Raw genomic sequence first — 16390 nt, 5'->3', positions numbered from 1 at the left:
TTTGCTTTGTGTGCATCAAATATTTTTGCTTTGTTCATTTGTAAAATATAAGATGCAAATGGGATATCAGAGGGAGGAAGTAAGATAACTTGTTAAGGGAGGGGACTGTAACCACTGAGACGAAAACAAAGGATATGGTTTGTTGAATGTAAAGCTGATGATCTGATCTGTAAACCTTCACTCAATTCACAATAAAAAGTTAAAAAATAAATAAAGTTACCAACTTTAGAAATTGGTGAGTTCACACTAAATAAAACAACCAAAGATAACATACTACAGTAAAATCTGTGGAAGTCAGAACTTGTGTAAGGTGGAAGGAAACCTATCTGAGGAAGAAATGCCAAGTACCTTGCACTACTAGAGAGCAATAGAAAATTGGGAATATTGCCATCTTATCAGAGTTAGAAAAGTTAGGAGACCTACAAAAACAAGGCAATCAATTCATGTTACAGCTCTCACAGGTTTCACTATATTTTCTATCAAACTAGTACATGGTAGCATCATTAGTGGGCAATATAGAAAAACAGAAGGCTACTCTTTGGGCTATAATGATTCTTGCATAATTTTTTTTCCCCCCTGAGGAAGTATTTATTGGCAATTAATATTGGAAGAAATTACTTTTAAAGGTCATTAAAAGTTATTCACAATTACAACACATAATCTTCTGAGGTTGTCAATGATATCCTAACAGAGTAAAATAACCATTATACCAAAAAATGTTACTGCTTGGGCCATAAATCCTACCTGACAAAAATTCTACCTAAACTTGGAAACCAATCTGTCTTTTCACTTTAAGGGGGAAAAATAAACAAAATAAGGTGATATCCCTTGGGAATTAACAAAGTAATTAAGAATAACTGAAGGAATGGATATAAAAAGTATATGCAATTAATGGCTCATGGCATTAGATCCTATTGTGTTTTTTTAAAAAAGAGAAACTAGTGAATAAAAAGACTGAAAATACCTTTTAGATAACTAGAACTAAGATCTGATTGGGATTTGGCCTCATGAAGAATGGCTACTTTAGTAATCCATACATTCTTGTTCTTAGACATGTTCAGTATAACCACCTTTAATCACAGCTTAAATGTGCTCTTTAATAAAGCAGTCATTAAAAAGTTACCATAGCATCATCTGGATTGTAGTCATCAATTTGTTCAAAAGTATTTATATCTTTATTTCCAAGTGCTATTTGAAGAGCTAAAGAATCATCAATATACCTGTTACTGAGATTAAGGAAAATTACATTTATTAACAACCAAACAAAATGATACTGTACTAAGACAGAAAAATATTTTCTATTGTCACAGAAAATCTCTAAATTTATGATAATTGGATTTTACCAAAACCACTGGCATAGTTAACTAGTCCCTACTCGCCACTGCAGAAGTTGACTGTCTTCTGAAACAAAGTCCCAAGTCATCACTTATTTGCCTTTCAAGGGTGGTTGAGGAGGTTACATGCTGTTAAGTCAATATAGGGTTTCCAAGGCTGTAAATCTTCACAGAAGCAGAAAGCCCCATTGTTTTCCATCAGAGCAGCTGGTAGATTCAAACTGTTCATGTGAAAGTTAGCAGTTCCACTCATAACCCACTATGCTGCCAAGGCTCTAATCTTTCAAGAGGGATAGAGTCATGGCCAGTGACTGTGAAAACAAAACAACAAAAAAGCATTGTCTCCCAGTACATTTACCTACCTAGAAAGTTCTTCCTAATAAATCGACATTGTCAGGAGCGATTCTCTCAAGACCCACCTTTGGAATGTGTGCTATGAGTGATTAACCCTGTGCAGATTTCTGTCGTGTGAATCTCTAAAGAATTAGCATATTCGAGCAGATGGGCATCTGATTAATAACAAAGTTGCTCTAAATTTTAACTAGCATGTTAACAAAAATGAACAAAAACACATTTCACCACACAAAAAAAGGAAGCAAAACATAATTTTCAAGCTTTTACCTCAATGCCTCATTAAAATATTATCATAAAAATTTACAATAAACAAACACAAAATTCAACCATTCTGGTTCAGAAAGGATACCACCCAGCATAGCTTAGTGTTTCAGGATCAATATCTTCTTTATAGGCATTCAAGGGAATGAGTTTCCTTCTAATGGGATCAAAAACCAGTTGATAAAGGAAGGTGTTATTGGCACGAATAAAGCCTTTGATATAATCCTCTGGTACTGTTATATTCATCTTGAGATAATGCCCAATTTTCTTGATAACCTAGCAAAGGATGTCAAGGGACACTAGTTAGTTTTCAGCAACAAAAGAATGTTGTTGTGAATTGCCATCCAGTCGGTTCCAACCCATAAAAGCACCCTGTATAGGGTTTCCAAGGAGCCACTGGTGAGCTTGAACTGCCAACCTTATAGGTTCAAAACAATTTTGTAGTCTGGCACAGTAACAAACAGTGCCACACCTAGGACTCCAAACAAACCTATTATTTCCAAGATAGATCAATTTATAAGTAGATTATAGAAAAATAAGGAAGGACAGAAAAAAAATCAAAAGCTTCCATTTATATTAAAAACAAACAAAGAAAAAAACCCTACCAGCAAACATAACCATCTTCTGTCACTTAAAAACTGAAATCTCTATAACTAATATTCTTTGGTTTTTCTATTATTAAGCCAAAGAATCAAAAGCTCACTTATACATCAAGTTTATGTTCCTAAGTGTTAACTTCAAAATATATTATTCTTCCTCAAAGTCTCATCCATACAAAAAAAACAAAACAAAACAAAAAACCTAAGAATTAAATAAAATATTCTTAGGTTGCATCTTTAAAATTAAGTCAACATTCAATCTTCTATTAGTCAAGGGTGGCTACACTGGAAAGGGTCTTAGCGGTTATAAAACAAACTCATCGTTTAAGTAAAAACTAGAAAAAAAAACTGAAATGATCCTAGGGTCACAGGCATGTTATTCTATTCCAAGCTCCACCCCTCTCTCCCACATGTTACCTATTCCAAGCTCCACCCCTCTCTCCCACACTAAAGACTTTTACATTGTATTACAACATTCTTATCCCTGAGCATTCATGTTTTGTATTCTCAGAAACAGAAAATGGGACTGTTGCTCTGAAAATCATAAAGTCATTTATAGAACTATGAGAGGAGGAAAAGTTAACTTCTTTGATGACTTTCTGTTGTTGTTTTTAAGGCAAAGACATCAGAGAAGCTGTCCAGAGATATGTATTAGACTGAATGTGGAGAATCCAGCTGCTTTCTATCTAGATGGGTCTGGTGGAAGGGGATGGGAAGGACGCAGATAAGATTCTTTAGATTCAATAGTGAGTAACTGTTATCATGACTAATTGTGACTGTCACAATTGTAAAAGCATAAGATGTGAAACAAAACGGGGGGAATAGTTAAATCTTTCATTCCAGGAACAGAGGACCCTAGGACCATCAGCACAGCAGCGCATGAGCAGAGGATAGGAAACGAATCAGAGAAACAGCAACACCAGAGATAGAAGCAGAGGTGATGGTATGGAGAGACAGAGCAGCTGAGAACTCTAGACCCCTGGTATAAGGAAGGCTGTGTGCCAGCGGACAGGAGGCTGGCTTGTAAAATGAGCCCTTGGGTCATTTAAACAAATATATATTTTCTGTGTGTTTTGTGTACATCAAAAAAAAAAAAAGAGGGAATAGAGGTAAATATTGTTAACCAGTGGTGCATGGAGGGGATTGTAATCATTGCAATGAAACAAAATATGATTAGTTGAGTGCAAGGCTAATGATTTGTCCTATAAACTGTCACTCAATTCACAATCAAAGCTTAAAAAAAATTTTTTTTTTAAAGGTATTACTGTTAGTTTTTAATGAATCCATATAACAAAATTCTTTGTTTTCATTTCTGATTTGATAAATATCAGCAACTATAACCCACACAAGCAAAAATTATTGCCACAAAACGTTTTTAAGAGGACAAAGGAATCCTAACATCGAAAAGTCTGGGAACCACTGCATTGGTGTGATGCTGTAGTATAACCAACCACTGGACTGCCTGCAAATGGCAAGGTTGGCGATTCAAACCGGTCAGCATCTCCCCAGAAACCGTACGCAAGGGTGCTATATACTCAAGGGCAGACAACAATGACAACAACTATAGAATGATAGGCTAGAAATCAAGACACTTACGCCCTTACATCTCTTGATATTAGTTTTAATTTTTAAAGTTACTTCTTTATCCATTGCTGAAAAAAATGAATCTTCCCATGTAGAATCAGTTTAAAACAGCATGCTATAGTTATTTTCTCACTTTAATGAGACAGCTTAGTCTATTGATACAACAATATTTAAAATCAGTATTTTATGTAGTTTATTCTGTTATTTAAGAAATGTTTCAGAAATCGAATATGAACCTTGGTAGAGCACTCTTACCTTTATAATATCTGGATTATTTGCTAATCGTAGTAGCTTGCATGCCTTTGCTAGTCCAATACCACGCAGTGAAGAGAGATAGTCACAGCCTGAGAGAATGCACATATAACGGAACTTCTCTTCTGTAAACACATCTCCAAGCTGTCTACACATTCCTAGACGAGCCTGATCAATTTCCAATCCATTTCCAAGTTGGTCCATTTTTAAAATTACCTTCAAAAGGAAGGAAACATGTTAATAGATGAAGGCTTATTTCTTATTTTTCATTATCTACATCACTGTAATAATTTAAAAAATAGTAATAAGGAGTATTTTTTCTACATCATTTATCACTGAGAGATAGGTAGGGAGGCTTATCATTACCAAATTTGCAAATCCAATTAAAGTACAGGATATGATTTAACAAAGCTATACAAGGGGGCTTCAAAAAATTTGTGGAAAAAGAAAATGAAAAATTTCCACGAACTTTTTGAAGTCCCCTCGTACATCCAGTCAAAAGTCATGACTAAAAAGCTGACTCTCCTTACTCTAGTACAATAAAATGCCCTCTCTGCTCTCTCTTTTCACTTATAGCATGATAATCATGTTACATACGAAAGCTTTCTCTCCTTATCATCCAACTTACTTTTTTAAGGTGACACATATTTACATTTCACATTTTAAGGCAACACATTTACTATAGAAATTCTGGAAAACATACATTCAGGAAGAAAACACTGCTCATAATTCTTCATTTGACACCGTTACCCAGTATTAACCTTTTGTGATAACCATTCTAGTCATCTATGAAAATATAAAGTATAAATATGTTGTTGTTGTTAAGTGCCATCGAGTCAGTTCCGACTCATAGAAACCCTGTATAGGATTTCTGAGGAGAGGCTGTTGGGTTTGAACTACTGACCTTGAGGCTCGAACTGACCTTGAGGTCCAGGGTATTACCCTACAGTGCTACATATAACACCATCCTATAGTTTTATATCTTAAATTCTCTCCCTTAATTTATCATTTTTCCATTAAATAGTTTCATTCATAACTCTAACTATGAAGCATGCCATTAAAGGATGAATTAGCTAACTACCTAACCCAACTGTAAAGCATACAGATTATCATTATTAAAAAGACCAACACATCTACATTTTATTAAATTTTATGGGAAGTAACAACAAAACCCTCCAACATTGGGGTCCTACTCTGAAAACATGCCCTTTATTATACTAAATGTCAAGAAGCAAAACTTTTTATTTTGAATAATTATTGTTTGAGAAATCTTGTATGATCGCTGATGACCACCCTGGTTTACTTGTGAGTGGAAGTGGGGGAAATGCAGCAATGAAGACATGGGCTAAGTTTGGCCATATTCCATAGACACCTGTTGACCTTGAGATGGTCTGAAGTTTAGGGAGACATGTGAACTCCCAAACCCATGGACACTGACCTAGCCACTGGGAGCTAGAATTGAGAATGAAGCAGCCAACGGGGCTGAAGTGGGGGGAGATGTGCAAGATCTCCCAAACTTGCAGAGAGTACCCATTTGACCTTGCTTAGATGACTAGCTGACCAGAACTCAACTAGATGAAGATAAAGAAGTCTGATACAGTGAACAGGCGTAAACTGGGAGACTTTCATAAACTGGACCTTTGATTATAGCTATAGTTACTGTTGCTGTTGTTGTTAAGTACTACTGAATCAGCTCCAACTCACAGTGACCATGTATATCGTTTCCAAAGAGTGGCTGGTGAGTTTGAACCGCCAACCTTGAGATCCAGTGCTTATCAGCCCATCAGGGAAACCTCCCTTCTAAAACTGAAACTCAGAGGGAACCCACGAGTAGCCTAGTATGCTCACTACTGACCACCCTGGTCTACTTGTGAGTGTTAAGTGGGGGAAATGAGCAACGAAAACAAGGGCTGACTTTGACCATGTTCCACTAACATCTGTTGACCTTAAGATGAGAAAGTAAAAAGGAAGGGCTGGCCTGAAGTGGAGGGAGGTGTGAGAGAGCTCCCAAACTTTCAGATAGTCCCATGTGACCTAGCTTGGATGGCTAGCTAACCAGAACTGGGACCAAATGTAAATTGTTACAGATTGATGAACTGGACTTTTGATTATGGATGCAGTTGCTCAAGATTCCAACTGAAATGGAAGAATTCTTCCTATCAAGGAGCAAGCTTGCCTCTTCAGTACACTGGGTTGATAGGGATGGGCAACTTAGAAAATGGCTATCAAAAATGGGGAGCTATAACGGCACAAAATGGCTGGATTAATAAGCTTTCATGAATACGCTTAGTTTCAGAATGAGAGGGGTAAGGTAGAATCCCCACGGAATAGTTTTCCTCTTTTCCAGATGGGTCTGGTGAAAGGGGCTGGGGGATGATGGGGATAGGATTTTATGATTCAATAAAAAGTAATTGTTATCAGGACTAATGGCAATTGTCACAACTGTAAATGTAGAAAACGACTAACTAAAAAGGGGGAGTAGATATCTTTCATTTCAGCAACAAATAAAAACTTTAAAAATAATAATAACAATTTTGTTGTTATTGCTATTGTTAAGTGTCATTGAGTCAATTTAAACTCATAGTGACCCTGTCTAGGGTTTCGGAGAAGCGGCTGGTATAAGTTAGAACTGCTGGCCTTGTGATTCAAACTGACATAATGGTCCAGTGCTTATACTATACCACCACACCACTGTACAAGTAGATACTGATTACATAAATAAAATAAACAGCATAATTATTCTTAAAGATAAAATATTTTTAGCTCCTTAAGTACTACTTTTATCTACAGAGAAAAGCAACATGTGGTAGCTACAGTCACGTACCTTCTTACAGCCGAAGGCTAGGAGATCAGAGTCCTCTGTGACTATGGCCTGTACGATGCCAGCTTTGTTAAGATAGGCCAACTGAGCATCAGCTTCATATGGAGCCACAAGACAGTCTACTCCCTGGGAGCGAGCAGCCTGGAAGAGGAACAATGTGAATATCTAGCACAGCATCCATTTTGTGCTAAATAGCTTCCAATCTCTAACCCATTTTATTACTAGTCTTAATATATAGTTTTCTGTAAGTCATTTACTTTAAAGTATAAGTTTTCTACTTTGAGTTCAAGTATATGAGAAATTAATCATATGACCAGTGAGAAATTAAAAAGAAAAATCAATTTGTAAATTGGGAGTAAAGAAATACTGAGAGACATTCAGAGGAGAAAAATCATGAAAACAAAAAAGTGTATAAGGCTTAATTATTTAAAACTATAGAAAACTTCCATTTTAAGAATGGTTATTTTCTAAAAGCATGAAAGACAGTAGTTTGGAACATTCAATGTATTTTCAATGTGTTTTCCCTATATAAATCACTGGACTCTTTGTTAGGCTTTTGTAAAAACCTATCTGATTCACTGTAAGACACCGTATTGATGAAACTGTAAAATCTAATTAGTATATTTAAAACAACCCAATGTGGAAAGAAACTTTAAAAAAAATCTCAGTCCCCAACAACCTGACTCAAAATCCAGGCAGGTGGAACAGAAACTTCTTTGTCCCAAATAAGGGTCTCATAGCTCCCAGGCCAGAGGCAGAGGTTTTGAGAAGAAATAGGAAAAGAGGTTTCAAGATCCTATGACTATCAATTTTAGCAGCAAGTTGTAATCTGTGCTGCTTTTATTTCAGATTCCTGCCTAGCTGAGGTTCTACTCTCATCCTTTCACACCCTTACCCAATCAGGGTTTCTCCTCTATACCACTATGCACAATGAGGAAGCACAACTTTTCTCTTATTCTTCACTCTTCCGCTTACACACCATCCTCTCCTACCACACTGTTATTTTGTTGTTGTTCAGTACTATCAAGTCAGTTTCAATTTACAGCAACCTTATATAAGGTTTCCAAGGAGCGGCTGGGGAATTCGAACCCCTGACCTTTTGGTTATCAATCCAGTGCTTATCCTACAATGCCCCACCAGGACGTCCTCTTACCACACAGAAAGAGTAAAAATATGCCCACGTAATAAAAAGCCAAATGAGCATTGGTGCTTATTTTAGCTTGGGAACTGGATAGCAGTACTATAAGTTAAAAAAAAGTTGACCCCACCTCTATCATCATTCCTTTAACAACCAGTTTAAAAACAGGCCCCAAAAGGGAAACATGAAGGTTGGAATTATGGGACACTTGACAGTTGTGTGGGTAAGGAAGTGATGATGGATAGGGCTTGTAAGTAGAAGCAGACCACGAAGAAGAGGAATCTGTAGAGCTCCTGATCTTACTGACCTCTGATGGTTGCTGTAAAGGGAAGGGTATAGCATGGCAGTGGGATGATCGTGAACTCAGGAGTTTGTTCCTTTTGTTCTATGGGACAAAGAGCCTTAGTGGCTCTGTAGGATAAACTCTGGCCTGTTAACAGCAAGGTCGGCAGTTTAAATTCACAAGCTGCTACATGGGAGAAAGATGCTCCCTTTAAAATGTATAGTCTCAGAAACCTTATACAGTGTCAGTGAGTCACAATCGACTCAGAGGCAATGGGTTTGATTTTGGGATTTATGGATCAACATGCCCAATGAAGTTCATCTATCCAAATTCCAAATTACTTATCTCAAAAGGGAGAGCCTCATTTACTCCTTAGGCTTTCTCCTAGGGAAGTTGCTGGACACTCGTCTATCTAAGTATATCATTCCCTTCTCCAATACCTGCCTTTTCATTGAGATTAATGTCTTTAATTTCATGCTTTCCCATTAACAAGTAACTTATAATTGTTGTTAAGTACCGTCGAGTCGGCTCGGACTCATAGCACCGCAGTATACGGATTCCTAGAAGCAGAGCAGCTGATGAGTTTGAACGGAAGACCTTGCAGTTCAAACCGACCTTGAGGCCAAGTGTTTATCCAATGGAACCTAAAATTAGCTTAAATAAATTTAGTCATTTGCAACTTTGGCTACATTTCTCAGGCAGCTTACTTTAATTACTTTGTGAGCCATCATATGTGTGATATTGATGGACCGAGTAAAACACTCTCTGGCTTCTGACACTTTCCCCTCACGGAGAAGCTGTTTTCCCTTAAGAAGATTGGCTTCACGTCTTCTGCAAGGGAGAAAAAATTTTAAGAGGCAGACTCGAATAGCTCTAATAAAACTGTATTCCAACATATTTTCCTGAAATAAATATTTTAATTAATTTGAAAATACACAGTATATTCTTGAGAATACTGACCCAAATCCTTTGGGCTACTCAGCAAATAGAACAAGTAAGATATGACATAACTTGTTATGAAAGTTACATTATCATCACTTCTTCACAGCAGTGTTTTATGTCAAAAGAAAATAGAGTACCAAAGATTCCCATGGAAACAAAATGTGAACAAAGGCTTTTACACCATCAATCTTAATTTTTAAATATGAAAGCCACCAACTTATCAACATGACAAAGAATTAGCGAAATACTGTGTTTGTGACTCTTTCATGTGGATTCATCTAAAGAATAAAGTATCATCTTCCAGGCCTCAAGGGACTCTTGTTATGGAAAAAAGGAGGTACACGTGCAATATAGAGGGAAAAAGCAATCTCTACTACTCAGTTGGAATCAGAAGCATTACTTTGAGCTCATGAGGTTTTTATTGTTCAGTAAATGTACACCAATACATACAGTTCCTTGTTCTGCCAACTGAAAAGTTCTTGTGGAGTCGAGCTGGCTTATAGCAAGGGCAGTGTGGAGTCCTGGTGTGGTGCTATGAGTAAATGCACTGGACTCCAAAGTTCAATTCCAAGGAAAGCTCACCAACCACATTTTGGAAACCTTATACAGGATTGATATGGGTCGGCCCCGACTCCAGGGCACTTAACAATAGCAACACAGGACAGTACAGAACTGCCATATATGGTTTCTGAAGCTATAATCTTTATGGGAACAGATTACATTTTTCTCTCATGGGGCAACTGATGGGTTCTAATCACTGTTGGATTGCTGTTGTTGTTGTTGATAAATGCTGTTGAGTCGATTTCGACCGATAGTGACACTGTATAGGGTTTCCAAGGAGCAGCTGGTGAGCCTGAACCACTGACCTTGCAATTAAATGACCTTGCAGTCTGACGCATTAGCCCACAGCACCACACCAGAATTCCTGCTGGATTTAGCATCCCAGAAATTAACCACAGTACCACAAAGGCTCCTCCTGATAAGGTCAAGGCTATGGAAATAAACATCATTGAAACACAGACGCTCATTGTTAATACCAAGTATGGAACAGTATTAAAATACTTTCCTTTACTAAAAGAAACCAAGGACTCTAAGACAAAAAGCTGATTCCAGTCCCAGGACAGGAAACATAGAGTGACCCTTACAGAAAAGCATCATACAAGATACTGGTTTCTGCTGCTTTCCAAAAGTAGAGTGTTCCAATGAAACCTTGTATAAGGCAAACTGCTGTAAACGAAAGAAGCAATTACCATTCATTTCATGTAGTTAAGCGCCCTCAAGTCCATTCCAACTCACAGGCACCCTATAAAGGATTCACAAACAGTGGCTAATAGGTTTAAACAGTCAACTTTTGCCATTAGAAGTCCAGTGCTTATCCTATAGTGCCACATCAGGAGCCCATCCATTTACATGGCAAACAATTTTGAGAGTTCCCAGACTCAAAAAGTATGCTACTAAATCATACCAAGTGACAAATAAACCCTAAAATAACACTAACACTGTGTTCACATTACAAAGCTAGAATAGCTTGATGTTGAGTGTAGTTCCTGGGGAAGGAGCACATCATCGACACGCTCACTGTTTAGGGTGCACCTCTTTAATGGCTCACTGGAAAACAAATGCGGAATGCTAGCTTCACTTTTTTTTTTTAAATGTTTCATTGTGAATTATGTTAGTTTACAGGAGAGAACTTTAGCTTTACATTCATCCTATCATATGTCATTTCATTGCCATGGTTACAATCCCCTACGTGCATCATCAACCAACCAAAGGGTATACCCTGCAAGCCTGGCCCCAGTCGTCAGCACACAGCCTCTCTCCCTCTATGGGTCTAAAGTCCCCAGCTGCTCCATCTTTCCACGTCATCATCTCTGCCTCCATCTCTGGCATCACTGTTGCTCTGGGTAGGGTCCACTATCCGCTCTTCTTCATTTATGGTCCCAGGGACCTCCGCTCCTAGACCGCAAAGTCAATCACTCCCCTCCTTTTGCTACAAAATGTCTCCCTTTACATTTCCAACCCTCACAAACAGTCCTGATACCAATTATTCATTATTGTATCATAAGAGACCTATCAAGGACTCTTCATATCAAGGAACAACCTTTTTTCCTTAGTGTACTGGGTTGATAAGGATGGGCAATTTAGAAACTAGGTATCTAAAATGGGGTGGGGGGCTACAAAGGCATGAAGCAACTAGCTTACAAGCTTTCATGAGTGTGCTTAGTTTCAGAATGTGTGTGTGTGTGTGGGGTGGGTGGATAATGTAGAATTCCCACTGAAAAGTTTTCCAGATGGATCTGGTGAAAGGGGATGGAGGATGATTCAATTGTGAGTAAACATTAGCAGCAGGATAATTGTGATTGTCACACTGTAGTTGTAGAAGATGAGTAACTTAAAGTGGGGAATGGTTAATCTTTCACTCCAGAAACAGATGATCCTAGGACCATCAAGAAGGTAGAGCCTGAGTGGAGTGTGAGAGCTGTACCTTGAAAAGTGGCAACAGCAGAGATGGTGGCATGAAGAGACAGAGCAGGTGGGGGCTCTAGGCCTATGGATTGTGTGCCTGCAGGCAGGGGGCTGGCTTGCAGAATGTATCCTTTGGACATTTAAATGAATATATACTTTTTATTCTGTATGTGAACATAAAACATTTTTGCTTTGTTCATTTGTGAAATAATAAGATGTACATGGGGAGCCAGAGGGAGGAAATACGAAAACTGCTGTTGCAAGGAGGGGACTGAAATCATTGAGATGAAACAAGTGTATAATTTGTTGAATATAAAGGTGATGATCTTGTTTGCATACCTTCACTCAATTCACAGTAAATAGTTGAAAAAAAAAATAGCCCTGTAAATACAGTTCAAATGAAAAACCTACACATTGAACACACACAAAAAATAGGCAAACAGAGGCCCCCAAAACACTAGTAAAAAGATCAATTTTGCTTACTAAAAATCAATAACCTTGATTTATTGGACATAATGCTTTCCAATCAAGAATTAGAGAATACACATACTAATATGTTTGTGTGATAAGCCCTGAGGATCTCTTTCTTCTCAGTAGTTATTCAGTCCCGTCACTGAATATGTATGAACACCTGGGCAGTGGGTTAGAAACATTGGGTTGCTAATGGAAACACTGATGGTTGGACTCCAACAGTTATCTGCTTCTAAAACATCAGAAACCCTATGTAGCAGTTCTAGTCTGCCTTATCATATAGCATACAGTATCTCACCTTAATACAATTAAATTAGGAGACTAAATACCGAATAAACTTACTCTCGTCTAGATTTCTCCACTTCCTTTTTGGATGGTAAGGTACATCCATCAAATACCAGAATAGGCTTGATTCCATGAGACTGCAACATATTTACAAATTTCATACAAAATCCTACATACCTATGAAAAGAGAAAAGTCAAGTTCAGTGCTTTGCATTTCTAAATGTAATTATTACCTTTGCTCTTTCTGAAACCTGATGGAAAAGAACAATATTGATGAGTTTCTTGGTTCCTCAAAAAATTGCATATGTTACTGTTGTTCAGTGCTATCAAGTTGGTTCTGACTCATAGCGACCTAGTATATGGTTTCCAAGGAGTGGCTGGTGGGTTTAAGCCACCCACCCTAAATTTAGCAGTCGAGTGCTTATCCTTCCACGCCACATCAAGACTCCAAGCAAATAGAAATAAAACATTTTTGATACCAAGTGTGGAATGGAGTTTTTGTTTGGGGTACACTGTGTTTACATTAATGGTGGTGGACTGTTTTAGAGAAGGATAGCAATATTAGTGATGAAACATGAAAAATGTAATCAATGCTATTGAGTTGTAAATGTGAAAGTGTGTAGGTGGATATTTTGGTGTATATGTTTTCACTGCAATAAAAAAAAGAGGTGGGAAAAAAGCTTCTCTTTAATTAATGTTGTTGTTGCTGTTAAATTCTGCAGAGTCGATGCCGACCCATAGCGACCCTGTATAGAGTTTCCAAGCAGCAGCTGGTGAGCTTGAACCACCGACTTTGCAGTTCAGAGACTCGTGCAGTCTGACGTATTCGGCCACAGCACCACACCTAGTGATAACAATAGTGACTGTACAACTCAACAGGACGTACCCAATTTTTTTTTTCACTAAAATAACAATCTTTTGTATACAAAAAAAGTTGGTACATTAGCATTTTAACTCATCTAGTTTAAAAAATAAAGATATTTCACACTAAATTCTTGCTTTCGTGTTTTTGTTTCTGTTTTAAAAATAAATAGAACATTAGTCCAATGAATCTGCTTCAAATGAGATAGCAGAGGTAAGACTTCTATCAGCACAGCCCAGATTCTTGGTCCCAAGAGAAGTCAAAAAGCGTTAGAACATTTTGACCCATTGAAGCAAAGCCTCATTGTGCTAACAAGGCTCACAGTGGACTATCTATACCCAAGGAATCTGAAATCACCACGGATTTTCAGAACATAGGTGTCCTGATGCTTTGGCTTATTACAAAGACTGGAAAAACTGATATAATTGCCAGGAATGATCTCTAATTCGGCAATGTTATAAAGCACACTGTCACTTCTTAATAAATCTTGGCATTTAGTAAACATTATCTTTCTGAAGGGAAAAAAAAAAAAGGGTATTTGTAAATCTTAATTGGAAAAGAATTAATAATTGGTCCAAACTTACTTATCAGTAGGTTCACCTTTCACTAGTTTTTCAGCACAAGCGATAGCTCCTTTGTGAAGCCAGCAGTATGTATCCACAGCTACTACCTGCCCTTTATACTTTCTCACATGGATAGGTTCAGAAGCGTCTTTGATAAACTGGAGCAATCCTTGTATCCCCATTGTGCCACGTTAACTGCATGACATGAAAGAAAAACAGAAATATTTAAAGCAAAACAGTTACCAAAAATTTTAGAAAAATAAAGACAAACTTTGGAAACTTATCCTGTTAAGATATTTGACAATCATGGCTCTTTAATATTTTAACTTGGCTCTTCCTGGTCAAACAATTGCTACATCTATAATATTTACATTAATCAACACGACCTCTAATGCCACCTACAGTTGCTCAGTGTTGATTCTTTCCAAAGTCTTTTCACATTTGGACCCATAGTGACCCTGTATAGGGCTTCCGAGGAGCGGCTGGGGAGCTTAAACTACCAACCTTGCCGTTCAAACCGACTTTAAGTCCAGTGCATTAACAAACAGTGCCACATCTACAAAAGTAGGTATGTCAAGGTATCATATTGACTTTACATAAGTTAGTATGGGAATGGAAACTCAAAAACAGAATTTGTAGGAAGGTAAGCATTTTAATTGCAAAATGTATTCAATTGATAGAAGTGAACCTGTACCTTTTTTAAGACTGAAATACACTGCCATTGAAATGCATTATTGGAAGCAATGAACAGTCTAACAAAAGCAGTGGTAGTACCAATCTCAGAAAGTTACCTCAAACCAAAGGTAACACTGCTGTGCAAGTTGAGCTTTAAGACGAATTCTAACGCTCCATCCTTTCTCAGCCAAGTTGCTGTACCTAGCCCTTTTGTATAAAAAAAATTCTGCAACTGCCATTGATTGCTAAGTGCCCTCAATTGATTTCAGAGGAGAGGCTGGTGGGTTTGAACCAATGACAGTGTGGTTAGCAATTCAGTGCTTACCCTACAGCACCACACCAGGACTCTCTCTCAGCCACAGTCCTTTCCAAATCAACTAGACATCCTCTTCTCTCTTTTTCTTCCTCACAATAAAAAAATGAAAGACAGAAATGAGCATTGAGCGGTTGCTTTGTATTTCATTAACAGATTTCTCCCATTAGATATTGAGTTTGGAAGCACCAGCGAAGAAAGTACAGGATCATTAGTCAGTCTTAACCCTTTTCATAAGGTATCAGAACTGGGACGCTATAGTACAGCAATTTTAGAAGGTCTCAGACGCTTAACGTCACTGCAGCTACAGGAGCGAGCCCAGGGATTTTGAATTTTAGATACAAGAGGTCATTTGGCTCTAGGTGGCTATCAAGCCCCAGTTTGAAGAAAACAATTAGTCTGACATCTCTCAGACAATGCCTCTATAAAAAGCCTCAATGGTGGTGGTGGTGATGATGTGCCATGGAGTAGGTTCCGACTCGTAGCAACCCTGCATAGGGTTTCTGAGGCTATAAATCTTTACGGGAGCAGAAAGCCTCATCTTTTGCCCGCAGAACCACTGGTAGTTTTGAACTGTTGACCTTGAGGTTGGCAGCCCAACTCATAACCACTGCGCTACCAGAGCTCCTTACAGAACTCTATATAGAACTGGTGTGGCACTGGGCTAATGTGCTGGACTACAAAGTCAGTTTGAACCACAAGGTCAGTGGTTCAAGCTCACCAGCCACTCCATGGAAATCCTATACAGGCTCGCTATGGGTCCAAACTGACTCGATGGTACTTAACAGTAACAGCACATAGAACACATAAACATGAAAATTGACATATATACATTTCACGAAAAATTTCTAAAACTCTTTTAGGCTAAAAGGGGTCTAGAATTTCCCCAGTGAAAAGGCCCCCTGCAGAGCCTTTGCAGTGTATAGGACCTTAGGTGGAATTTTGACCACCATCCAAAACCTTCTGAGGTGGGACAATCCCATTAGATAGGACAAGCAGACCAGTCTGGAACAGCTAGAGTGACAAAAGATACATCTTCAAAGAAAGATCATCAAGAAAAACCCAAGACAAGAAATGGCAGTATGACTATCTACTACAAGAATAAGCAAGCCATCAAGGAAAGCAATCAAGTTCCTTCAGGACAAACTCCCCTCCAAGACTGAAACTCAAAGGGAACACATGAGCAG

General features: G+C 38.0%; 1 protein-coding gene across 1 annotated transcript in view; it reads right to left on the bottom strand.

Annotated features, from left to right (window-relative positions):
* EXO1 (exonuclease 1) overlaps window positions 1–14397 on the bottom strand; it is an 84833-nt gene extending 70436 nt beyond the window's left edge. Inside the window, exons 1-7 of the mRNA XM_006868583.1 lie at window positions 14237–14397; window positions 12848–12967; window positions 9334–9457; window positions 7209–7346; window positions 4388–4600; window positions 2038–2225; window positions 1124–1220 (exon numbers count right to left, since the gene is read on the bottom strand). Coding sequence (XP_006868645.1) covers window positions 1124–1220; window positions 2038–2225; window positions 4388–4600; window positions 7209–7346; window positions 9334–9457; window positions 12848–12967; window positions 14237–14397 — 1041 coding nt within the window. The remainder of the gene's footprint in view (window positions 1–1123; window positions 1221–2037; window positions 2226–4387; window positions 4601–7208; window positions 7347–9333; window positions 9458–12847; window positions 12968–14236) is intronic.
* Window positions 14398–16390: the final 1993 nt, after the last annotated feature.

This window comes from Chrysochloris asiatica, unplaced genomic scaffold, assembly GCF_000296735.1.
Source record: "Chrysochloris asiatica unplaced genomic scaffold, ChrAsi1.0 scaffold00119, whole genome shotgun sequence".
Lineage (NCBI taxonomy): Eukaryota > Metazoa > Chordata > Mammalia > Afrosoricida > Chrysochloridae > Chrysochloris > Chrysochloris asiatica.
This window is presented reverse-complemented; position numbering and strand designations above follow the sequence as displayed.